Source organism: Furipterus horrens, unplaced genomic scaffold (genome assembly GCF_987537825.1).
Source record: "Furipterus horrens unplaced genomic scaffold, mFurHor1.1.pri manual_scaffold_4, whole genome shotgun sequence".
In the NCBI taxonomy this organism is placed as follows: Eukaryota; Metazoa; Chordata; class Mammalia; order Chiroptera; family Furipteridae; genus Furipterus; species Furipterus horrens.
The window spans coordinates 204,817,344-204,843,112 of record NW_028327174.1 but is presented as its reverse complement, the minus strand read 5'-3'; the positions used below and the strand labels follow the sequence as shown (position 1 = coordinate 204,843,112).

The 25,769-nt window shown below is 61.8% G+C and overlaps 1 protein-coding gene across 2 annotated transcripts in view; it reads right to left on the bottom strand.

Moving 5' to 3' along the window:
- Window positions 1-25,769, bottom strand: part of EHMT1 (euchromatic histone lysine methyltransferase 1) — a 57,489-nt gene that overhangs the window by 6,938 nt on the left and 24,782 nt on the right. For both annotated transcript variants that reach the window (XM_090275073.1, XM_090275074.1), the window contains exons 9-20: window positions 20,877-21,020; window positions 19,808-20,034; window positions 18,582-18,737; window positions 16,935-17,017; window positions 15,930-16,036; window positions 11,604-11,726; window positions 6,856-6,957; window positions 5,711-5,815; window positions 2,536-2,690; window positions 1,648-1,815; window positions 1,298-1,442; window positions 738-815 (exon numbers count right to left, since the gene is read on the bottom strand). In XM_090275073.1, the coding sequence (XP_090131199.1) occupies window positions 738-815; window positions 1,298-1,442; window positions 1,648-1,815; window positions 2,536-2,690; window positions 5,711-5,815; window positions 6,856-6,957; window positions 11,604-11,726; window positions 15,930-16,036; window positions 16,935-17,017; window positions 18,582-18,737; window positions 19,808-20,034; window positions 20,877-21,020 (1,593 nt within the window). The remainder of the gene's footprint in view (window positions 1-737; window positions 816-1,297; window positions 1,443-1,647; window positions 1,816-2,535; window positions 2,691-5,710; window positions 5,816-6,855; window positions 6,958-11,603; window positions 11,727-15,929; window positions 16,037-16,934; window positions 17,018-18,581; window positions 18,738-19,807; window positions 20,035-20,876; window positions 21,021-25,769) is intronic.

The following is a 25,769-nucleotide window of genomic DNA, read 5'->3' as shown; positions in this document are numbered from 1 at the left end:
TGGCTGGGAGCGGCAGCTCTGCTCGGGGGCGCCCCCCCAAGTCTGTGCAGACGGGGGGACGCTGGACAGCGCAGCCTGAGCCCGGCCGCAGCCACTCCCCCCCCCCCCCCCACCCCGCTTCCTTGCAGCATACCCCCGGACTCTGGCCAGACCCGGACGCCTGCCCCCCGGCGGCAGAGCCCTTAGGCGGCGTGCAGGGCCGAACACGCACCGAGTCCCGGGCCCCAGGGGCTGCTCTGACCGGAACCTGGGTCTCGCCCCTCACAGGAGGCCAGCTCCACGCCACACACACGTCACTGCACACATGCCCTCCAGGCCCGCCCATGACATGCAGCCCCTCATCACACGGCAGGCACGCAGACCCCACAGGACTCGTCCCCGCACTCACGCCTGGAGAAGCGCGTCCGCCGCGGCCCCCTCACAGCCTGTGTCTCCTCTGCCCCCGCACACCCCGGCTTCTGCCCACACCAGGGAACCCCGAGCTCCCAGAACCAAGGGCGTTCAGGGTTCTGACCATGGACACGGCCCCGTTTGTCTGCTCCGCTGCTTCCAGGCCGGCTCCCCGATGGCCCCCTGCCCCTCAGGTCAGCACCCTCTGTCCACTCCTGGCCGTGGCCACCCCAGCTCAGGATGGCTGGCCTGTCCCCACGGCCCCGCCTCCTCCCTAACGGCGGCCCACACCTGCCTTGCCGGCAGCCCCGATGGTGGACGCCCGCGCGGCCTGGGGCGGAGCTCACCTGGTTGTACCAGCAGCGCATGCTGAGTTGGCCACACATGCAGTTGCTGGAGGAGCAGTCATCGATGCACACGCAGTACTGCAGGGTGGGCGGGGACACGTCACACATGGGGCGCTCCGCCCCGCCCCGCACACAGCCACCCTGAATGGCGCTCAGACTGGCTCGTCTGCCGCGTGCTCTCTGGAAGCCACGGTCAGGGAGCGCAGGGCAGGATCTCTGTGCGCTTCTCTGGGGCACCGAGGGGCGTGCGGCGGGGGCCGGGGTGGGGGTGTGCAGGCGGGCGGGACCACACTGAGGAGGCTCCATGGGAAAGGCCAGGCGGACGGCACGCTCTGACTCCCGCCTGCGGCACCAGCACAGGGGTGGGGACCCTTGGCTCACGGCACAGGCCCCTCTCGCTCCATGGTCCCCAGAACCACCACTCAGGGCCCAGGACCCAGGCTGCATGTTCTGGATGGATCCGTGTCCGCTTCTAGCTCTCAGGGGAGGCAACCAACAGAGGGGGAAGCCCTGGGACCCATCGCCCCGCGAGGACAGGCCCGCCTCCCGCCATCGCTGACCTGCAGGTGGGTGATGTTCCTGTCGATGTTCATGGGGGACGTCACGCAGTTCTGAGAGACGTACTTGTAGTTGCTGGGGCTGGGCTCGCTGTCCACAGCGTTGACGCAGGGGATAGGGATCCGCTCGTAGCCTCGAGCAATGTCCCTGCCGTGGGAAAGGGGGCGTCACTCCTGCGGTGACAGGTGCTGCACCGGCTGGGACAGAGGACCTGCAGGGCCGCCGCCACGCCTGGGGTCGGCTGCTCCTCGGCCGGGGGCCAGCGCTTAGAGAGAAGCTCTCACCGCAGACCCTACACCCCACTTGCCAACCATTTGCGACAGGACCGCCCTGGTCTTGGGACACTTCGCACCTGCTCATTGTCTTCTCCATGGGGACGGGCCTGTCTGGGGCCGAGTCCTGAAGCGCCTTGCTCATCTGCAAAGCGTTCCACACCTGAGAGTTGAGACTCGCGCACTGCAGAGGCGTCTCTCCCTCCTTGTTTTTCAAGTTGACATCTGAATCCCGAGAAAGAAAGAGGCTAAAAGGGAAAATGTAAGCCAACAAGACATTCAGAGCGAATTTAAAAGACAGGAAGAGATGACTGTAAAATACCGAGGACACACCACTCGTTCTGAAATGAGCGCGCTCACTGACCGCTGCTCCTGCAGACCGGCCCTCACGTGCCGAGCACGCGGCCCCTACGCCTGTCCCGCTCACTGTCCACGGCCGCTTCCGTGTCCTTGGCAGGAAGAGCGTGGAGAGCACTAGGAAGGGTGTTTGACTTTCCCTGGCACCTCCACACACACGCACCCTCACAGGCGAGCGGGCCGCAGCGAGGACGGCGGGCAGGCACGCTCCACGGCCGAGCCCGGGCTCGGTCTGGGTCAGAGCCAGACGTGGGCGGGCGCGGTGCTGCCGTGAGCTCTCCCTGCTCAGGGGCCTCCCACCAACACGCCCGCCGTGCTGGGCAGCTGCCGAGGCCCCACCGCAGGGGCCTCCCTCCCTCCCAGGTCAGCTGAGACCCTGTGAGGAGCACAGGGACCACACCCAGGGGCGAGTGAATCGGGGCGAAGGCCTCAGGTAGCAGACAGCTCTGCATGGCCAGCCGCGACCGGCAGCCCTCCCTGCGGGGACACTGCCCCACGGGGCTCCCACAGGGGGCTGTCCCCAGGGCCACGGTCGACCTCAATGCTCAGGGCTCCGTCACAGCTACCCTCCCTGAAATGACCGCAGACAGGGGCCTCCCGGGGTCACTCACACGACACAGGCGTAGCGGTCCTCACGGGCAGCGATGTGCAGCGGCGAGTCCCCGTGGATGTTCACGGCGTGCAGGTCGCACCGGGCGGCCAGCAGGATCTCGGCAATGTCCACGCAGCCCGAAAAGGCCGCCCAGTGCAGACAGATGTTCTCCTCCTGTGGGGGAGGGGGCGTCAGCACGGGGAGAGGGTGCCCCAGAGGTGGCCGTCCTTCCCGGGTTTGTTGTCCCATCTAAATCCCCTGGCACCAGACCACCCGGAACACACACCACGCCCACACTTGCCAGGACTTCTCTGTTTTTGAAAACTAGACTCATTTTGGAATAGCCCCAATAATCACAGAATAGGGTAGGACTTGTGAGGTTAAAAAAACAATAAACAACTCTAAGTTGAAGTTTTGCTTCAGAAAAGCCTGTAAAACAAACACTGAGCAGAGGAAAAGCCAGGGGGCTGGCCGTACCCCGTCTGACAGACACAACCCGTGGCCGTCACGGTGCACCCACGAGGAGGCACGGACAGCGCGCAAGACAGAGGAAGGGACGCGCACACAGCAGAGCGCCCGTCCCCGTCTCTCCCGACGCGGGGCCGGCCCTGCCGAGCCCATCACGGAACGGGGCCCCACGCCGGCCGAGCCTGCCCGTGTCCCCCTCTGTGAGCAGTCCCAGCCGGACCCACAGGTGCGGCCGCCTTCACCGCCCACGCAGCACTCTCTGCCCACGGGCCCCTCAGGAACCGCGGCAGGAGGCTTGGCGCCCCGACCCCACGGTGGGGCTGCCCTGTGAGCCCCCGGCCCTGCTGTCCCGCGGGGGACATGGGCTCCCGGACTGCCCGCCTGTCTCTGCGCTAAGCGCGTCCTCCGCTCTCAGCTGGGGGCTTCGGGGCAGGTGAAACAGAGCGGCCGCCGAGAGGCACTGCGTCCTCGTCCTCGTCGGCGGGGCCGCCCGGACCCACAGGCTCTGCTCCGAGGCACCCAGTGGGTGTGGTCGGGGCCTCCTTTTCTGGACGCTGCTCTTGAAAGACTTCTCCCTGATCTTGCCCTGGCTCCCGTCCTCCTTCTGTTTGCGAGCTCCTGAGCAAAATGGGGTTTCCTTAGAGGCCCTTTTCCCCTTCTTTTCATCAGAACAGTTTGTGATTTTATAACCAGTCCCCGGCCTCCCTGGGGCCCACCTGCTACGGGACACCAGGGAGCACAGGGGCACCTCCGCTTTCAGGAAAGACAGACAGGAGGCCCTGGCCGGGGTTTACCCGCCCCCCTGAAAGGACCAGCAGACCAACCCAAAATGATCAGGAGACAGAGCCTGGGACGGGCCCGCACACGGGCACGGCTGACTGTCAACAAGGGAGCCAAGGCATCTTTGGAGAAAGGGTGGTTTTCCAGGTGAAGGTGCCGGTACAGCAGAGGCCCGCCCACATGCAAAAACCACCAGCAAAAAGAACTCACGCCCACACCCCACACCACCCACACGAACCACCCAAAGCCACAAAGAAAACAAGGGAAGGTCTCCGGGAGGCTGGGCCAGGACAGTGGCTGATAAACTGCACTTTCCCACATCAAAAGCACCTGCTCCTGAGAAGATAGCCATTGGGGCCGGTGGGGCCCACGCCCGGGAGGCCCTGCGCCAGAACAGACGCTCACTCCCGCCGCACAGGAGAGACGACGCAGCGCCTCAGGGCACAGGCCTCAGGCAGCCCCTTCACCAGAGACCCGGGCTGACAGGCGGTGCCGGGAAAGGTCAGCTAATCTGCAGGGCAGGTCGGCAGTTTCCTACAAGAGCTAAAACACGCCGCTCCCAGCCTTCCACTGCGCGCCGTGCCCCGGGAGAGGTGAGCGCCCACGCCGTGCAAGCCCCAGCCACGACCGTCCACGGCAGCTCCGCCTGGGACAGACCCCGAGCCCCCGGCCCTGCAGACACCAGGTGGAGCACCGCCCAGCCCTGAAGCCAGGCCCTATGTGCACGGGCTCAGCATGTGGGTGAGTCCATCTCGGCGGCAGGAGGCAACTCCTGGGAGGGACTGACAGTCACCATGGGGACCGTGGGGGTTTCTGGGTTAGGACTTTCCATCGTGCAGCCCGCCAATCACACCTTAAGAACGTGACTCAAGTCAGGCGTTTCATCGTGTCAGTAACAGACGCACAACCTGAGCGATGCTTCCGACGCTCCGCGCCACCACAGGGGCTCTGGAGCCACCGCACGGGGCACGCTGAGGCCTCCGTGTGAGCGGACGTCTGTCCGGCCCAAGGGCACGGGGCTGGGCCTCCCTGAGCCACTGCGCTGCTGCAGCGCGGGTCACGCGTGGGGACGGACAGAAGCGAGGCAGAGCAGCTGGTGCGTCTGCTGTGGCCACCGTGGCCATTCCCATGCCTCCTCACGCCACCTCCTCGCCGCGCTGCCCAGTTCACGGCCCCTCCCCCAGCAGCCCTGTCGTCATCCACGTGCATCACTGCAGCCCCCCGACCCTGTGCCTGGACCCCCAGTGCGTGCCATTGCCCTCGGTTCCTGCCGGGGACACGCAGGGTCTGTGGTGAGCTTGCAGAAATCGTGTGTCGAGCCTGCGTCCGCGTCTTGTTACCCTTCTAATGAGCCTGTGGCCAGACTTTCCACTTAAGGCTTCGGCGACTCCGTGAAGGTGGACACAGTCACACGGCGTCTGTCTGTCCGAGAAGCCCCAGCTTTTTGCTGGGACACCTGCCAGACTCCCCCTGCCCCCATCATCCCACCAGCCCTGAGGTCCCTGAAGTCCTTCTAGGAAATAAGCCTTGAAATTCATCAGCACTGCCTGTTGTCACCTGACCCAAAACAGCCCCAAGTGCCCGGAAGGCTGTGACCCCGGCCCCAAACCCCATTTCTGGGCAGACACACGTGTCCTACAAACTACCACCAGTCCAGTATTGTGAATCAGCCCAGAAGCCATGGCCTCCACCTTCTCTTTCCCTCCAAAAGGCAGCAACTACCGCCGAGTCTGCGTCACACGTCCGCCTGCCAGGTGTGGGCTGTGCCCCAGGGCTCCTGGGTCCCCATCAGACAGGGGATTGGTGACACGGTCACCCTTCAGATGTGCCCCTGGAACTGTGACCAGCAAGAGGCTGATATAAAACCCTCCACAGAACCACAGGTGCTGTGCAGGCCGGTCAGAGCCCAGCCCCCACTGCCCCGCCCCCGCCTTGGGGACACTCACGTTGTCCCGGATGTTGACATCGGAGCCCCTGGATAGCAGCAGCTTGACCAGGTCCACGTGCTTGTACTCAGTGGCCCAAATCATGGGCGTCCAGCCACCGTCATCCTGATTTCAAAAGAAAGCAGCAGAAATCTGTCCCAGCTCCCGGGGGCGATGGCGAAAACAGCCGTTCTCGGGCCTGCGGGGGACCAGGCTGTGGCAGCCGGGCCTGACTGTCACACCCTGTGGTCTGGCTGGTGAGGGCACCAGCAGGGACAGGGTCTGCTGATCCTCTTGGTGCCCATGACATAACTCTGAGCACAAAACCAGGGCACCAGCCAAGAGCTGCAGACAGACACCAGGCGCAGGGATGGATGGGCACAGGGAGCAGAAGACGCTGGGCCGGCTCCGTCTCGGGGCCCAGGCTCTGCTTCTCACCACCGGGCTGCTGGGCGGAGGGCCGGGGCCACGCCCTGTCCCGCACAGGCTCCGCCCCCCCAGCGCCTTGAGCGGGAAGCGCGCACCCCAGGCGCCCGCGTCCAGTGGACGCACGGCCTCAGGACTGAAGCGAGACGGTCCCTGCAGCTGGACCGTGGGCCCCGCCAGGCACTGGGCACATGGCAGAGGGACACGAGCCCGCCTCGGGGACCCCGCCCGGCCCAGGGGGAGAAACTCACAAGACCCCATCAGGTAGGAAACGGAAAACTAAGTTGGAGGGGTGCTCAGACAGACTGAAGGAGAGGGGTCCGGCCTGTGACCCCGTAAAAGTGGCAACGGGCACACACCGCTCCGAGAAAGGATGGGCAGGGCAGCACGCGTGACAGCGTGCCGGAGGCCGAGGGCGGGAAGAGAGACCTCTGGCGTGGGGCCCTGCCCGGCACGGCAATGACTGCAAGACAGAAAGGTGGGCAGCGGCCAGCACACACGAAGGAGGGGACCAGACAGGGGCCAGTGCTGGGAAGGAAGATGAGGCACACAGGGGACTGGGGGCCACTGCAGTGGTGACACTTAGAGCAGGCCCGAAGGAGGCTGGCGGCTCAGGCGGACACTGCGGAAGCCCCAGGCCGCAGGGCAGCGGTGGCTGCAGGGACGAGTGTCCAGAGCAACCATGAGGGAGCCGGGGGCGGGGCAGGGCGGGGCGTCCACAGTGAAGGGCCTGGCTTTACCTGACAGTTGACGTCCATCTGTCCATTTGAGAGCAGGTACTGAACCACATCGTAGTGGCCTTTCTTGGCAGCCAGGTGCAAACAGGTAGAGCCCTCTGCGTCCTGCAACACAAAGGCTGTCAAGTCCCGAGAGCACACGGTGACGCGCACGTCCCGTCTCGGGGCCGCCCACCTTCGTGAGGCCAGCGCTCCCTGGGGCCGGTCTCGGAGCAGGAGCCCTCAGGGTGAACACGTGCCACCGAGCACGTCCTCCTGCAGGAGAATGTGCCTTGGGAAGCAAGGCCGTGGGTGCCCCGAGCCGGGACGAGGCAGGAGCACGGGGCCGAGCACCAGCCAGCAGTGCCCGCTGGCATGTCGGGAGGGCTCCCTGGGAGCAGTGGGGGCACAGAACGAAGCCGAGGGCATTCTGGTCAAGCAAACGCCATGGGGAAGGCGTAGGGGGAGGCAGGCGGTGTGGCCAGCTGTCACCCACAGAGTGGCGATGGCCCCACCACCACCTCAGGGAACAGCCCAGCGCCTGGCCCACTGCATTTCCTCCTCACCACACGGGTCCCACTCGTGTGCCCGCGACTGGTGGCTTTACCCTTCTGCTTCTCCTGCCTGGTCGGCCTCCCTGTCCCCACCACCTGGGGACACACTGGACTGCGGCGCGAGGGTTCTAGCAACGGACGGCAGCGGCCGAGCCTGGGGGCCGCGCTGCTGGCCTCCAGGGCCGGCCCAGGCGTTGCGGAGCGCAGGGCTAACACGGCACGTCCGTGGTGTTTACCAGGCCGGCGTGTTTTCCCACGTCTGTTGGCCACTTATTCTTCCTCTTCTGGGAACTGCATGTTCAGCACCATCTTTTCCCAGCTTTTCTTTTGGATGCTTTTGCTCTATTTGTCTGCGTTCTTATAGTGTTTTGCATACTACCCTTTGCCAGTCTGGTAAACTCTACTCTCAATTCGTAGCCTTTCCCGTCCTTTGTAATGTCTTTTCGTGACCAGAAGTCCTCAGTCAGAACGCTCCTGGCCCTGTGGGTCGTTTTTCTACTGTTCCGTGTCTTGCTGAAGAACCCTGTCCCTGTGCTGGGGTAACAAGACCATCTCCCGTCCTCTCCTCAGAGGTTTATGATCCTGCCTATCACTTGCACGTTGGTTCTCCGTCTCTTTTTTCTCCCTTCTGTGCCTTGATGTTTCATGTGAGTCTGCCTGGATCAGCACATGGCTGGTTCCTGGTTTTTATCCACTCGGATTCTTGCCTTTAACGGGGCTGCTCAGCCTTTCACATGTTATGCAGTGACGGACGTTGTGTGACTCGTTCCATTTGTTTTTATCCATCCTCTCCTGCCTTCAGTTACATGAACCTGTCTTGGTGTTCCATTTCACTTCCTCTACTAGTTTAATTTTTTTTCTCAAAGGTAATTTAAGTCACCTTCTTGGTACTTTCTCTGGGGATTACAGCACCCATCTTCACCGGTCTACTTAGGTGAGTATTTACCCCCTTTCGCAAGAGACCGGACAGCCTGAGCGCAGCCTTGCCCCGTTCCCTGCGGCCCCCCGCCCGCTGTCATGTGCACTTGACCCTGAACAACACAGGTCTGAAATGTGTGGGTCCACCTACACGGGGGTTTTTACAGGTAAGTATACAGTTGGTCCCCCCATTCCCCAGGTTTCGCACCTGTGAATTCAACCCCAGATCACAAACGGTGTATTCGCTGGCGGCTGGGAGCCCCTGTGTGGGGAGAGCCCCCGCCCGCACCGTCACAGGCCTTTGGCTGTAAGGGACCTGAGGAGCAACTGTGGACTCGCATCGGCGCCGGCCCTGGAGCTAACGCCCAAGGACAACAGGGACCGTTGCCACGTCAGCGGGGTTTTCTGCATCGGCACCCCGGGGCCCCACACTGCTCAGGAGTCGGCGGTGCGTCACTTCCGAGTCCCCGTAAGCCCACGTTACAGCATCTCCTTCCCTTTAGCCTCTTGTCTTGTAAGAAATTGAAAGGAAACAACCATCTTCCTTCCTGACCATTTCTGGGGCTTTTCCCATCTTCCCAAGGGCTGGCCTTTCCTTCCGGTAGCTTCAGCATTTTCCTCAGCGTCAACCTGCTGACAAATCCCAGCAGCTTTGGTTCACCCGAAACGTTTTATCTCACGTGCGTTTCTGACGGACGGTCTCGCTGGACGCAGCCTGTGCACAGACATGGCGAGGACACCCCCCGCCCCCCCCCCCCCCCACCCTGTCCCCGGGCTCCACGGAGCCTCGTGAGCGTCGGTCTGCGTGGAACACGCTGGCTTTGTCTGGCTGCTTCTAATGGTTCTCCTCTATTTCTGGCGCAAACAGTTCAGCCCAGACGCAGTCCGTTGTGGCCATTCTTGTACTTATCCAGCTTGAGGGCTAGTGAGCTGCTCAGTCCTGTAGGTCTGCGTCAGATCTGAGCAAAGTACAACCGCTCTCCTGCAGGGCAGTTACTGCTTCCATTCCGGCTTCCTCTCTCCTCTTCCTAGGACTCGAAGGACAGCCAGCCGGCCTGACGCCCCCTGCTCTGTCTCAGGAGCCGTCCACCTCAGATGCTGGCTCCAGTCCTGCCAGCGGGTCCGGCTGCTGCTGTGGGGCCTGGACACAGGCCTCTTGGCCCTTCGGTGGGGACTGCTGGGGGGCACACGCAGCACGCCCAGCCTCACAGCGCACAGGGCTGGTAAGAGCGACCTCATAGTCACGACAGACATCTGCAGAAAAATGAGAGGTTTCTGCGTCTTAGCACCACCAAAACCAAACCAGAGAGCTGCACACAAGGCTGGGAAACGCTCTCCATGCAGGTGAATGACTGTACACAAAAAATGATGCCTTTAAGAGAAGCAAATTTGCAACAAACAACAAACTTGCGCATCAAATTGTTAGGGTTTTTCTACAAAGCGCATGACGGTTGCCGCCGGGGAGAGAGCAGGGCAGCGTGGCCGGGCTGCCCCGCACGCTCGTCGGAGGGCCCAGGCCTTCGGGGTGACGCGCTGACCCAGCGAGGCCGCGCCCAGAAACCAGCCGCCTGCGAGGCTCGGCTACGGGAGCAGCTGCTGCAGCGTGTGGGATAAAAACTGAAAATAACAAACAGGAAATCAGCAAATAAAAAAACGATACAATTACATCACGGAGCACCACGCAGCCACTTAAAACAATGCTGCAGAATATTTAATGACAGAAAAGTAGATTTTAATGGGAGAGAGGAAATGATAGATTAGTATGAACAGTATGACCGCTTTCGTTGGAAAAAATACGTCCCAAGCGTAAAAGACTGCCTTTCACTGTGGCTACAGACACAGACACACACGCTCTCGCCACGGGGACCATGCCAGGTGTGGGCTCGGCCGCACCGACCACACTACAGCGCTGGGCAGCTGTCACCACTCTCTGCCCCCAAAGCCCCTCCTCACCCCAAATGAAAACTCGAATCTACCTCAGTCTCTAACTCTGTGGCCCTACGTCCATCACAAGAAGGGTTCACGCAGCTCTTGCCCCCCTGTGACTGGCATGTTGCGCTCAGCGTAACCTCCTCAAGTTCGTCTCTGGTAGCAGGTGGCGGAGTGCCCTGCCTTTTTAAGGCTGAACACGTTCCACGGTGTGGACGGACCACACCTGGTGTATCCTCGTCTATCGAGGGGAACTGAGGTGTCTCCATTTCCATCTGGGAATGTGGGTGCGCAAGGGTCTGCTCGCGTCCCCGCTCTGCTCCTCTGGTGTGTACCGAGGACCAGATGACTGTAATTCCACATGGAACTTCATCCTCCCGTGTGTGGGTGTGCAGTCGAGGCCTGTCCTTCCCCGTGGAGCGGACGCTGATACACACGAGGGAAACCACCAAAGCGCCCAAGGTCTGTCCCACTCACTGTCCTGTTCCAGGACCCCAGGTCTGTCCTCAGCCAGCACCCCACTGTCTCCATGACGTGGCTTTGCAGCGAGTGTGCAAACCAGGAAGCTTGCGTGCTCAGCTCTGTTCTGTCTCAAGGCTGCTTGGGCTGTTCAGGGTCCCCTGAGTCCCGTCTGAATCTCAGCAGGTGTGTCTCTGTGGCTGAGAGGCCTGGCAGGGTTTGGGCAGGACTGCACCGACTCTGCAGGTCGCTCTGGGCGGCGCTGACACCTCAGCGATGCCCCGTACCCCACCAGGAACGTGGGGTGTGCTTCCATTTATTGGTCTCCCCTTCTGCAGCGCTTTGTAGTTTCCAGGGTAAGGCTGTCACCTCCTCGGTTAAGTTTATTCCCAGGTGTCTCGGCCCTTCCTTGAGGTTACTGTGAACGCAGCTGCCTCTGACTCCCTTTCTGGACGGTCCGTCAACAAGTGGACAGAAGCCCAGCCAATGTCTCTGTACTAACTCGTGTCTCCAAGATTTCCTAAACACGCTCCTCAGTTCTGACTTTTTTTGTGGATTCTTTGGGGTTTTCTACGAGTAAGATCATGTAATCTGTGAACAGCAATCATTTGCTTCTTCCTTTCCAAACTGGATGCCCTTCATCCCTCTTTCATTCTAACTGCACCAGGTAGGAGACAGCAGGACAGGGGGCCAGATGGAGGAAGCCCCCGCCTCCCCCTGAATGATGGGCCCAGTGCTCGGTCCTGCCAGGGACACGGCACGGTCTGCAAGCAGCCTGGCAACCAAGCGGCCAAACTAACCATTCCCAGCAACTGGCACATGGCTGACAGCTACCGACTCCTGAGAGTGCCCGCAGGGAGCGGGCCCCGGTCTGGGAAGCTGGAACGGGGCAGGGACGGGCGGCGCACGCACCTTAGGGTCCACGAGGGCCCCAGCCTTGATGAGGTATTGCACCGCGTCCAAGTGGTTGTTCTCTGCTGCCTCCATCAGTGGGGTCCTCTGGTCCTCAGAGCAGGTGTCGATATTCGCTCCCGCCTGGTGAGACAGGGACAGCCAGTCTGTGTGAGGACATGGTGACTCACGTGCTTCAGACACCCGAACACGGAAAGGTCTCAGGAGCCACGTGGAAGTCCTTCTGCTGGCCAGCGCTGGCCTTCCCACAGTTTCCTGGTCCTACCAAAGCTTTCACTCAAGAAGAGCATTCTCATTTCTAAGTTAACTCGACAGAAGATGTTCCTGGCACATTAAAGCACCACCTTCAGAAATGAGAAGGAAAGGGATAACCTCCTGAAACCAGCCAGAAAGGGGTGCAGAGTCACCCAGCGAGGCTGGGCAGGGGGCAGCTGAGACGTCTCCCCGCAGAGGGAGACTGTCAAACATCTTAAGCTGCCGGACAAAAGCTAATATTCAGTTTTTTAATTAAGTATTTACCATTATAAAGGCTGAAGTTAGTGTTACTTTTACTTTTAAGAATTAAAAAGCAAAACAGACCTGGATGGTCCAGGGACCCGGAAGGAGACGCGGGCGTTTTCAGAGCCGCAGACCCCACCTCCCTGGTTCCAGAGCTGCGGCCAGAGGTCAGAGCTGGGGCAGTGAAGGGGACACGGGGGCAGGGGGCACAAGGCTAACTTCCGACACACAGAAGTTCAAAGCCAAGGATGGGTGCCCCATCTGAGGGCAGAGTTGAGCCTGAATTCCGCAACAGCTAACTTTAATGAGCAAACTTGAAGAACCACACCGAGCGAGGGCGGAGCGGGGCCCCCACAGCACTAACAAGCCCCGCTAACGGGGCGCGTGCCTGTGCCCCGGAAGCCGCAGTGCATCAGCATGAGGCGGGGCTGGCAACCCAGAGCAGAGCTGCAGCCGGGCACAGGCTGAGGGGCCGCAGTCGGGGCTGGGCCCTCCCTGGGACTTAGGGCCCGGTTCTCAGGGGGCTCGCACAGAACCAGAGCGCGCTGGAGGCCCCTCACGGAGACACACAGACGACCCGGGACTGAAGCCAGACGTCAGCACAGAGCAGTGACCGACACCAGGAAACAGGGCAGACGAGAGGCAAACCAAAACCCTCTGAGGACCCTGAGACCCTCGGCGCCCTTCCAGCAGGACCGCCTGGCGCAGCCTCCAGGCCAGGCCCCGCGCCGCGCCCACGCCCTCGCCGGGTGAGCCTGTGGCGTGCGCGCAGCCAGTGGCAGGTCCTCGGGCTCCGAGGGCCCACCGAGCAGGTGTTGGCTGCTGCCCCCCGACCGCCCGGCTCTGTGGCTACCGGGAAACACAGCTGTCCTGTGAGGAAACGTGTCCGAGGCTCGCCCGGCACCCAGCCCCCCGAGGGGAAGCAGGATGGGAACCCCAGACAGCAACAGGCCCGACAGATGGGACAGACGGCAGCCCGGACCTGGGAAGCAGGTGGAGGCCCGAGGCGCAGGGACAGGTGGTGGCCCGTCAGGGTCCAGGACAGGAAGGTCAGGCCAGGGACGTCCCAATGGCGGCCAAAGGCTGGGGCTGGGTGTGGTACCCGAGCTGCTGACACAGCTGCCCGGGCCCCCCTTCCGTCCAGCGTTATCACCTACAGCCACACAGCCACAGGGGACGGGGCCACCGGGCCTCAGCCAAGCGGGACGGACGCTCGGCAGGACGGAGAGCACACGTGTGCGTGTGTGAGGGCGCAGCATGCTGGGGACCCGGGTGGCCATCAGCACGGATACCTTGGGGCTGAGGGAATGCACAAGGCCAGAGCCAGCCCACGGGAGGACACCCCCCAAAAGCTGAAGCTCCAAACAACAGCACTTTGGGCTCTGGAAGTAAACCCCTCAGAGCCTCAGGAAAGCTGCTCTGGGAGGAAGGAAAGCCCACAAAACCACAGGCTCCCAAGCTCAGGGGCCCGAGCCCAAGCGGAGCGTGATCAAAGGGGCGCCAGCCGCCACGCCTGGTCATCGGTGCAGAGGCTCACGCAGGACGCCTACGCGCCAACGGGGGGCGTTCTTCCAAACAGACATTTAATTTTCAAGGGTTTAAAAACTCACAACGGGACAGAGCGCCTGCGTCCCTTCACTCACTTCCCTGTGCCGGCGGCTCAGCCACGGCCCGAGCGCGGGAGCGGGGGCGGCTGGGGGGCGGGGGGCCGGACCGCTGCCTGCACCGGCTCCCCAGCGGTGCCTGTTCTTGCAAGGACTGAAGGAGGGGACACAGAAACCCCTGGGCGCCTCCCTCAGCTCCAGCCTGGAGGCTGACAGAGCAGAGCCACGGGGTTTGGGGACGGGGCCCAGCGGTAACGCACGGAAGTCAGAGCCGGACTGTCAGCGCGGAGCCTGGAGAGCTGCCGCCTCTGCAGGGAACATGACGTTTCTGGGGAGCAGCAGCGCGGCCCCAAGGTGGCAGGCAGATGGCTTACCTCCTAATGACGTCCGAAGCAGGAAGTTTTCACTCTGAGGACTCGCCTCCACGTGTATTCCACACACACACTCTCCTCAGTGTTTAAAAAGGCCAAGGAGAGGGCAGGTCACTTCAGAGCAGTGACAACCTAACACACACCCAGAGGGCAGCTGGAAGCAGAAGACGAGGCCACTCCTCACAGGCAGAGAAAACCACCAGCAAAAGCAGAGTCCCAAACCCAGGGACAACGTCCCCCAAGAGCCTCCCCCGGCCGCCACGCCCCTTGCCCTCACCCTCGGCAGTGCCACGCCCCGCAGGCACGAGGCCACGAGAACACAACCCCCCTCCCGGCGGGCACCAGTGCCCCGTAGCCATTCCTTCAACAGCCCCCACCCCTGTTGGCCAGTCACTACCGAGAGCCTGGGTGACGACTGTGAGCACCCCCAACTGCTGTCACCAAGCACCTTAGGGCCTCTCTCGAGAATGGGTGGGGCTCCCTTGGCTCCTGGCCCCTCCGCAGGAGCCCTGGCAGTTGTCACTAACAGCACCCGCATGTGTGACCATCGCGGACGAGAAAGAAGGGGCTTCCAAGATAGTAAAAGAAAGTCGGTGACACAATTGAAGTAAAAACCAGCCCTAAACAAGGCAGGGGCGTAAACTCAGATCATTTGTTTCAGAAAGTGGGGAAGGAAAACTACGATGAAAGGCATCAAACAATGTAAATGTCAGAAATCACAGAAGTGTTGCCCAGACTGAAGACTGCGGCTAAACTCTGGCCGTCTGCGACCTACACAGCAACGTCCACAACGGAGGCCGGGAGGGTGGTGGGGGCCAGAAACCCACACCCACCGGGGCACGTGCTCTACAGCGAGCGGCTCCCAACTCCACGCAGGTGCGTCCGACTTGGCGCCGGCAGCCGCGGCCCCTGCTGCACAGGAGAGCGAAGGGACGGCGAGGAGCCTCCGGACGCACAGGGCCAGGGCGGAGGGCGCGGGCGAGGGCGAGCCCTGCTTTGCAAACTGCTCAAGGTTCCTGCAGGGGCCCCACTAAGGCAGCGATGTTTGGGGCCCAAAGGAACAGCCGCTCCTGTGGGTCCCCCAACAGTGACCAGACACCCCACGAAGAACCTCCCAGCAGCATCTGTACTTTCCTTGAGCCAGAAACCACCACCTACAGGCCTCTGAGGAAAACCTTTGCATAAGACCAAAGCAGAGCTGATAAAACTTCAAAGGAACCGTCAGGCATGTGGCTGGAGAACAGGAAGGAGTGCAGCTGCGGAAGCGAAGCTCAGGGACAGGAGAGCTCGTGGCCCCAAGCAGGCAGCCTGACTAGGTAAGACCCCTGCAGGGAGGGCCCAGAGGGGGCCCGTGGGGACGGGAGTAAACCAGCAGCTCCAGAGGACAGGGGTGGGGACACACGGAGCAGACACCAGGCCAGGAGCCTCCCGGGCCACAGGCAGGGACAGGGAAGCCTCTCAAGCCCTGAGTGGAGAGCGAGTCGCACAGGCAGAGCAGGGCTTCTCGCAGGGCTCCAGGACGCAGGCGCCCAGCCCAGGGCCTGGGGGGACATCCCCGAGGGCAGGTGTGGAGACAGCATCGGCCTGCTCAGGGGCCCGCAGTGACGGAGGAGGTGCAGTGGTGGCTCAGCTGCGGAGACACGTGGCGAGGACAAGTGCCCGCGAGTGCCCTCGGCCACACGACGCGTCCGCACGGCTGACCAGAACGCGATGGAGCACATAGTCCGCTGAGCGGACGGGCAGAGGAAGTGTGTGCTGGACGCTCAGCCTGAGCCCGGCGCACCGGGGAGTCATGAACAATCGCAGAAATCAACCGAGACAGAAACAGCCCGCTAAAGAGCCGCGCGGCCCACCTGGATCAGCATGTGGCAGATGTCCACGTGGCCGGCCTCCGCCGCGGCGTGCAGCGGGGACCGCTTGCTCTGGTGCTCCATCTTGAAGTTGGGGTCAATGCCGTCAACTATGAACGAACAGGTGTTGCTGGTTATTTCAGAGCCGACACTGATTCCTGGCACCCAGTCGCGAGGCACCCGGACGCCCGGCTGAGCCACAGAGGCCCCTGGTTTGTCCACACAGACCAGGTGCCGAGGGCACCGCACAGGAGTCTCCGGTGTCAACAGGCGGCTATGCTGTCAGAAGCCACGTCGCTATACACGCCCCCCACCCCCGTCTAACCTGGGCCCAGCGGCTTTCCCGGGGCTCTGTCGTCATCTGGTCCTGGTGGTGGCCTCCCCACCCGAGCGCAGGGACAGAGGCTCCTGGGGAGAGTGCCGGCAGGCACGCCCTGACACAAGCACGCTTGAAGGGGACCCTGAGCCGAGAGACCCACCACGGAGCAGAGAGGCAATAGCACAAAGGCCTGAGGAAAACGACTAAAAGGGCCACTTCGGTCAACGTTAAATACAAGTTTTTTTAAAGCAAAAAACTGTTATTTTATCTCCTGATTTACTGTGACATGAAGAAATTTTAAACCATCCCTTTCAACCCAGAGACCTCAAGCCCAGAGCCAGGAGCTCAGAGTCAAATCGCTGCCCTTCCGCAGCCAGCGTGAGGCCGGACACCACAGGGGTCTTTGCTACGAAAAGCAGGCGCAGAGCGGCTCAAGTTCAGGGCCGGCGCCCCGGGGCTCCCTGCAGCCTTCCCAGCACCATCCTTCCTAATCTAGCAGCCGCACGCCTGAAGTCGCTGTTAACACTCCCGTGGGGACTGAAGGAGAACAGTGCGGGCTGGCTCCACACCACCGGCGCCCTCTCCGCACCCGTCAGAGCATCAGGGACCCCGCCGGCACCGACCTCGAGGGGCAGGAAGGACGCGCGGCAGCTGCCCCCGCGGGGCCCGTGGGAGTGGCAGGCACTCACCCAGCATGAGGAGCACCTTCTGCAGCTCCCCTTGCCTGGCAGAGAAGTACAGCTGCTTCGGGTGGAAGCGCAGCTTCTTGGGTCTGTGGGGAGAGCACAGGACGGCTGTCACCACTGGGCCCACCCACGGCCATGTGCAGTGCCTGCCGACTCCTCTGGGTCAAGGGCCCCACACCCACCAGGCCTGAGCCCTAAAAACAACTAAAACGAGCAACGTGTCTTCTTCACACCCAACAGCAGAGGGTCTAGCGCACCGTGAAGACGAGATCACCCCGGGCACAGAGCGACCTGCTCTCTCCGCCTGGAGCCAGGGTCCTGATGGGAAACGCGACTCTGACTGAACACGCAGCCCCCGCACCCAGCTCCGTCTCTCCCAGCATTTAACTCCCCGAGGCAGCAAGAGCCGGTGGCCAGGCTCTGACCACGGGTCACAGGCACGGGCTTGCTGAACTGAGGGCAGCATCGTGAGCCCTAGAGAGGAGGACCCTTGGCCACGTCCCCACCCGACTGAGGGACACGGAGCTGACCTCAGACCTGAGGTCACAACTCTGCCATAGCTCAGTCCTGACCAATGAGTCTCACCCAGGGTCCCACAGCCCTCAGCTGGGATGACACGGAGTTTTCGCCCTCCAAGCCCCATGTCTGCATACCACCATGGACACGCACAGCAAACACCAGGTGCTGTCACTGCACCCGCGCCTGGGGACCCAGCAGCCTGTGGCTGGGGTCAATTCTGTTCACCCGGGTAGCATGAGGTCAGGGGCAGCCCAGGTGGCGGGCAGGAACAGGGTGGTCACAGCCAGTGATGCCCATCCCTGCAGCAGGACAGTCGGGCCTGGGGAGTAGCCACAGTGGGGACAAACTGTCACCCCAAGAACAGGCCCACAGAGGAGGCTGGAGGCAGACAGAGGAAGTGAAGTTATGGGGGACCTGGGAACGTGTCCTGGTGTGGGAACTGCCCACGAAGCAGGAGTGAGGTGACGCTCGCCCCTCCCGGCAGACGGCCCTGCTTTCCAGGGGAAGGGGATGTGCTGGCCTGACGCTCTGGGGGGCTCAGCTTCCCTGCACAGGAGCCAGGTGCCTGGGAAGAGGACGCCGGCCTGCTCACAGGGCAGGACAGCGGGCCTCCTGCAGGGCCGGGGGCGCCGCAGAACCTGCGCCCTGGCCGGTGAGCCTGAGGCCCAGCGAGGGAACCCCCGTGGCACAGACGAGGCACCGACTCTGAGGCTGGGTGGCCAGTGCAGCAGGGCAGGCGCGTGCCGGGGGGGGGGGGGGGGGGGCGGGCGGTGCACAGCCCTCCCCAGGACGGTCCCTGCTGTGACTTCAGAGATGCCACCTTCTGCTCTTAGTATAACGGGCAATGGCTTACAATAACTCCCTAAAATAGTGTAAATACACGTGCACTGCCCTCACGAGCGAGCCAGTGAAGAAGAGCAACACCGGAGTGACCTCCTGGGAAGGGGGACCCTGGGAGGCAGTGGGGGCCACAGGGGACCTAAGGGCTCAGCGTGCAAGCAGCGCAGCGCTGGCTCATGCGGGTGTGGAGGGGGCCCAGGAGGGAGAGGCCTCTGGGAAGGGGAGCCGCAGGCGTGGAGGCGGGATCGAGTCGGGGCCCCGAGCAGGTCTGAAAGCACAGACCGTCCTTACTTTTCTGAGTCCAGGGCGATGAGCGCACTTTCCAGGGTCTCCTTCCCGGGTCCTGACCTGGCCAGCCCAGCTGGCCCTGCGGGGTCAAAGCTCTCGTGCACCGGGGTGGCCATGCTCTGTGGCTTGTCATCTTCGCACAGCGGAGGGCCGGCCACGCTTAAGGGAGGAGGGGCGCGTGAGACGCTGCGTTGTGGAGAGACCTGAGAAACCTCCCTTTGCACGGAGACCAGTGGAACCACAAGACATCATTTCTGGGGGCCCGCCCAAGAGTGAGAACGACCCCCCAGGTCGAGTCTGGGATCCGCATCAGATCTCCAAGGACGACGGGGACAACATTCCCAGGACCTCTGGACCACAAGCCCACGCCTGCTTCTGTGAACGAGCTGCAGGCTGGACCTCCCAAGCCCCCCGGCCCCCAGGAGATGGGGTCCCACTGAAGTTACATTCCAAGTGCACTGAATTCACAGATGACCAGGTGAGCCGACACCTGCTAACACTCAGTGTTGATGTGTCTACTGCTCAGGTCGCTGTGCAACACCCTCCAGCCAAGCCTCCCTGTCTCCTCTGCGTCAGTGGGACGTTCACAGTGCTCTCCCTGGCGTGCTCTACGGGCCTTGCCGTTGCTCTTCACTTCATTCTCTAGCTAGATCCTCCCGGCAGGGCACACAGCAGCCAACCTCCGATGTCCCTCTCTGATGTCCTTCTCTGACTGACCTCTTTCAGCTCTACAACTTTCCCAGCTGTTTCCACGGAATTCTTTTAGAAAAAAATTATATGCTTCCAATATGAATACTTGTTTTCAGATTTTTTTTTTCCTGTGTTCAGCTAAGGCCTTCAAAATGTAAAGCAGCAATACAGACTGTAGCAGCTGAGAGCAGTGTACAGACATGTACAGATGTGCACACGTGTGCAGATGTTTGCGAACATGCACGTGTGCATGAGGGTATACAGACATGTGCACACATGAACAGATGTGTGCAAACATGTACAAAGGTTCCAGATGCACACAGCTATCCATGGGAGAACTATGCTACCCACAGAAAAGACTGGAACCTCCGATCAGCCTGGATGGTGTGATACTGGTTCAAAAGGGGCAAATGAACCCACAAGCGCAGACCAGAAGGGGCCCCGTGTCCAGTGAGAACCGGACAGGAACCCCGGCGCGCCCTCACCACCAGACACCACGGAGCCCAGCCGGCCGGAGGCCCCGCGCGCGGGACGCGTACCTGCCCGTGGTGGTGTCGGCCCTGCCCTCCCCCACGGAGCTCTTCTCCTGCCCCGGGGCCAGGGTCGCGGTGGAGGTCGTGTCTGCCTTTGCGATGGTCACCTCTTTGGCCTTCGAGGCCTCCTCCCCACAGTGGGGACAGTAGCTGGCGTTGTTGACGCGAGAGGCACAGGCTTTGTGGAAGCGGTGAGAGATGCTGCTCTCGGGCTGGCACTCCATGAAGTTGCCCTGAAGTGGGAAACCGAGAATTCGTTTTTAAATCGGGGCTGACGTGCAAGAAGTCAGTGAGGTGCGCCCGGGCCTGCGCGGGAGGGAGCGCAGCATGCGGGGCGGGAGCCGGAGGCCAGCGAGGCGACGCCAGGTCCCACGTGTGCGGCCCTTCACCAAGAGCGCCCACAGGTCCCCTGCTGAAGAGACGGTCCCCACCCACGCCCCACGGCTGTCCTACCCTGAGGAGAGGCCACACAGCAGGCCAGGTCCCAGGAAGGACCCACAGACGACAGACCAGAGCGCGAACGGCAAGACAGAGAGCCAGGAGGAGGGCGTTACTGACAGTGACCCCTGTGGCACTTTAGGTGACTCAGTGACCTCAGGGAAGGCTTCCCACTGGCACAAAGGGGTGCACGTGAGAGGGATGAGCCGGGGCTCAGCAGACACATAGAAGCAGCTTCTCTCTCTTTCACCAGAAGCCAAAGAGGGTGGGGGATCCACAGCAGCCCGGCACAAGGGTGGCTCTGGGGGGCGGTGCCCGGGTACTGCAGGCGCAGGGATTTGCGGAAGGAAGCAGCTGACGGAGGTCCAGAAGGAAACAGGAGGTGAGGCAGCGTGGAAGGCAAGGTGTGCCCTCCAGGACGTGGGCTGCGCATTCCCACGCAGAGCTCAGTGAGGAGGAGGGAGCCAAGGGCATCCAGAGCACCCGCCCCGCCCAGTCCCTGTAATCCTGCGTGCCGCGCGCCGATATCCAGGGGTCCCAGAGCCAGGCGCTGCTGGGGTACATCTGCCACGCTGCCCTGGGAGCAGCCGTGTGCCCGGCTGAGGCCCCCGTGGGCGGCAGGGAGCTGGGCGCTTACCGCCGTGCAGAAGTAGCCACAGCCGGGGCAGCACTGGTGCTTCACCATCCGGCCCCGGTGGTCTTCACACAGCACCAGGAGCGGCGCCTTGCTGGACGGGCGCATCAGCTCGTGCTTGACCACGCTGTTTGTGCACCTGCCCAGCTGCAATCAGACAAGACCAGGTCAGCAGCAGAGCCACCGGGGGAAGCGCGGCAGGAGCGAGTCCAGGGCGGACCTCGCGCGCCCGTGTGGGAGCAATGATGCGTGTCACCCCAAAGAGGGTGATCGGCGTGACGCGTCCCCACACACACCCTGAGCACGTCCGGGTCTAGGCCAGATGCAAACAAACAAACATGCGCTGGGCAGGACAGACGTCACAGGCCAGCAGCGGGAAGGCACAGTGAATGCCTGAAACTCCCTGAGACCCACAGGCGGCCCGGATGACCGGAGCCAACGCCAGACCAAGGGATCCCAGTCAGGTAACCGCGGACAATGGGCCTGACCCAGGCACACACACCAACATCAGCCCTCCTCAGGCCTCACTTCCTGCCCAAGGTCTGGTCAGCTGAGGCAGCCCCACGCCCACCCAGCACCCCCAGACGCAGAGAGCGTGTGAGCACGAGGGACAGCGCCGTGGGCCACGCAGCCTGAGCTGGACGGGGCTGCATGGGGACGCTGAGGCCGAAACAGGGGCGCTAGAGGAGCGGGGACAAGCAGAGGGCGCGCGAGAGGCCTGGGCGTGCCCCCAGAGGGGCGGCCTCGCGGCCGCTCTGAAATGGAAACTGGAGGCCACCAAGGAAGATGCGCCGGAGGACAAACAAGCTCCCAGAGACAGGAACCAGGGAGAAGGGATGAAAAGTCCTACAGAAGGGCTCTCGGTGGAGGGAATTTCTGAAAGACAAGCAAAACGTCGAAACCGTAGAGGAAACCGCTGCAGAGCTGAAGGAGGCGCAAGTCTGGGCCCCTGCGAGGACCCGGGCAGCCCCGTGGCAGACCCCCCAGAGCACAAGGCTGGGACAGCAGGGGGACGTCAGGACTGCGAGCCGCCCTGCAGGGAAGACGCGGCGAGCCCCACGGCGGGAACGGAGCAGGAAGCCTGGCCTCCATCCTCAGGAGGAGAGGGCGTCCAGCCCAGAGCGCCTCACTCACCCGCTGCCAGGCTGACGCGATCAGATGCTTTCAGACACCAAGTCCCAGGCGCTTCTCGCCCAGTGACCTTCCCCCGGGAGCTACTGCCAGTCCTGCCCCAGGAGGGAAAAGCTCTGTGAGACCTGACATGCCTCCAAGTCCCCAGAAAATGTGCCGCTCCTACAGTCTGGGCCTGAGTTTGTCACAGGTACAAAGAAAAGGTGAGAAAGGTGGGGTCACCATTACCTCCGAGGGAGGCCCAAGGCAGTCCAGGAAAGGAACTGGGAGCCCAGCACACGGCTCCGCCACAGCCGGGGAACCGCAGCTGCTGTCCCGGCCCCCCGCAGCCACAGAAGGTGGGGTCAATGGGGAAGCGTCTCCTCCACAGAAATAAACCCGTCTTGAGGCGGAGAGTCAAGAGAGTAGGAGCACGTTAAAATTAATCAAAACATGGAGAAAAACCCAGAAGAAAAATTAAGACGGGGCGGCTGGGCAAGCCAGAGCGAAGAGCCAGCGAGAACACCCACCGGGGACCCCGCGCCAGCTGAGCCCTGACCGCCTCGGGGGCGCTCTGGCTGCCACACACCCGTGACCAACAGGACAGCCCCCGCCACAAAGAATCACCTGGGGCAACGTCTCGGCGGCACCAAGGTTCAGAAGCTCCGCACCACGGGCATCTGGCCGTGGACCCCGCTGCCGGAGCCGCAGGCCGCCAGGAGCAGACCTGCGACGGCCCAGGTGTCCGACCGTCAGACTGGGCTGGGAGTGAGTTCACACGCAGATGCCGGGGGGTGGGGTGGGGGGGACGACAACGCTCACATGTGTACTCTGCAAGGAAGAAGTCACCGGACTGAAGACGGGACGTACCCAACCCTCGCAGAGCACAGCACCACCGGCGCGAGACAGACGGCACCGCCCGACACGCGGGTCCCGGAGCCCCGGAGGGGGAGGAGCACAGGCTGGAAAACAAATTGCTACGAGGAGAATTTCCTAGGAATGATGAGAAACGCCACGAGGATCAACACCGAAAGAGAAAACCAAACCAAAACAGCAAAACCCAACGGCCAGAGAAAAACCTGGAGGCGGCCAAAGGAAACTCGTGATGCCCACAGAGGAGCGGGGACGCGAGCCCTGTCCCCTTCTCATTGGAAACTGCGGAAAATCACACTGACCCCGTGAAGTGCCCAGACTTCTACGCCCACGGAAGTACCTTTCAGAAACAGAGGCAAAACGAGGGCTTGTTCAGACAAACAGGAGAGAATTCCCTCTTGGCAGACGGGCTGCAAGGAGAACACAGGAGTCCCGCCCTCTACCGTGGCTCACCTGTCGCGGCCTCACTGTATCGCGGAATTTTAAAAACATTATATTTATTTATCGTGGATTTTCCACTGTATCGCAGGATTTTGCGGTACTATATACGTCCGTTGTTAAAGTTACGTAGGTTTAAGAGTGTAGAATATGTTTAAGGACATGAGTAGTGTTTATAAAAGTGTGGAAAAGGTTAATAAGGAACTGGGCACGGTTTATAAGTGTGTGGGAGGGGCTTATAAAGCCTTAAAATATACATAAATGCTAAAATAGATGTAAGGTTCCTACTTGGAGGATTTTCACCTACCGCGGGGGGTCTAGAACGTAACACCTGCGACAAGTGAGGGATCCCTGTATAGGCAGAAACAGAAGGGTCTCCAGGCACGAGGAGGACGGCCGACACCGGAGAGCCCGGGGTCTGAACAACGGCCAGCACTGGGCGCAAGGCTGTGTTCACACTGCACTGGCTTGGAAGGCCACCGGCTACTTACAGCAAAGACATCAGGGATCTCCTGGGGGGCGTCCCCTCAGCACGTCAGAAACTACAACCAAAGCGCAGGACGGACGGGGAGGGGGAGGACGCAGACCCCGTCACTGTAGCGCCGCGTGAAGTGACGCGGCAGCCGAGGGTGAGCTGTGGTCAGTGAAAGGTGTGCACTGTGAGCCTCGGGCAGCAAAAGCCATGAACAATAAGGCCAACACCGAAATGAGTTACAGGAACCAAAAATGACAACGCAAAAGGCTGAAAATGAAGGAAAGCATGAACAGATGGCATACGTCTGAACTCCATTAGAATTGTTATCCCAGAATATCCACAATCACGTTAAACAGGGATATCTAAACACAGCAATTCAAAAACAGACTTGACGTCCCATGGAAGAGACAAGCCCCCTGCTGCGTAGAGAGGAGTCCAGGTGAGCGCACAGACGTGCGTGCACACCTTGCTCCAAGGAGAGCCGGGTGGAGGGAGCCGTGGTTGGACCGGCCGTTTAATGGGGACACACGTGGGCGTCACAGAGACTCTGGGAGTCCGCTCGCCGAGACGACAGGGCCGCGAGGAGAACCCCGGCACCGTCAGAATGCAGCGCAGGGCAATAGCCACAGAGGCCCCAGAGGTGTGAGCGCAGGTCCCTGACGTGCTGCAGGTCACACTACTGTGCGCACGTGTCAGACCCCAGAACGGCGCACAGTGGGGACTCTGACTCCGTGGGAACTGGGCCTCAGTAAAGCTGACGAGAAAGGCAGCACAAAGAGGAGCTTGTTTCTAAAGGGCTGCTGCCACCTCAGGGTGAGACGGGCTGAGCATCAAACAGAAATAATCTGATGGGAGAGCTGCAACCCCAGAAGTTCCTGGGGCCCCACATAAGACAGAGCGAGTAGAGAGCAAAACCCAAACCCACAGACAACAAACCCGTCACCACAACCGCAAGACTCCATGGGGACGGTGGGGGCACAGACCCCAGAGCCACGGGAGGGAAGAAGGAAGACGGGCAGCGTCTCCCAGCCCCAGAACACCCCGGCCCTCGCGGCACGGCCACGGTGGGGGAACACAGCCAGGAAGAGCAGGCGGCGGGGAGAATGCTTCCCATTCCCGCCAAATCCACGGGGCTGCAAGAGCCAGATGCAGACGCCCCCAGGGGCCTGCGCGGGCACCAGGAAAGAGGCCAGCAGGGGGTCCAAACTGGCTGGGACGGGGGTGAGAGGAACGAAGGGAAGACCAAGCCCAGCAGTTCTCAGAGTCTCTGGTTTCAGGACCCTTCACTCAGAAAACCCGAGGGTCCCAATGGGGCACATCTACCCATTTCTGCGACGTCGGAAACCAAAAGATCTTCAGTTAGTGACTGACTTTAAGGCAGCAATACGCCTATTATCACACACAACACAGGGAAGTATTTTAATGAAAAAAATAATTTCCAAAACAAAACATGTTAATGAGGAGAGTGGCCGAGTTTTGCGCTGCCTGCAGAGTTCTTGAACAGGAGCAGGATTCCGGTTCTGAGTGCACGGGGGCTGCTGCTCGGATGCCCCGAGTCCCGCGGGGGCTTCCTCAGACTGGCTGTGCTGGGAAACCTCAGCCATCGTCCAGCGACGCCCACCGCTGCGTCCTGGGCTCTGCGTCACGGAAATGACAGAGTCCCCAGGTGACACGGGCCTCCACACACACAAAATGCCACCGCGCCCTTTGAGGGGAGGAGTGACAAGCACGGGGCTTCTCGCTGGGAACCGAGCAAGCCCTGGAGAGACTCCATGTGAAGAGGTCCCATGGCTCAAAGACAGGACAGTCTGAGCGGCAACAGCGACGAAGCACAAAGAAATACACCCATATCAGCGGTGCACACGCGCGAGGAGCGCGCAAAGGAAGCACAGGGAAAGGAGGCGCTCGGGCCCCATCCTGCGAGCTGTGCCGCCGCTGTGAGGCCCCAGTGAAGAGACAGGCTCCTTGCGCAGCCATCCCGACGAAAGCGGTAAACAACC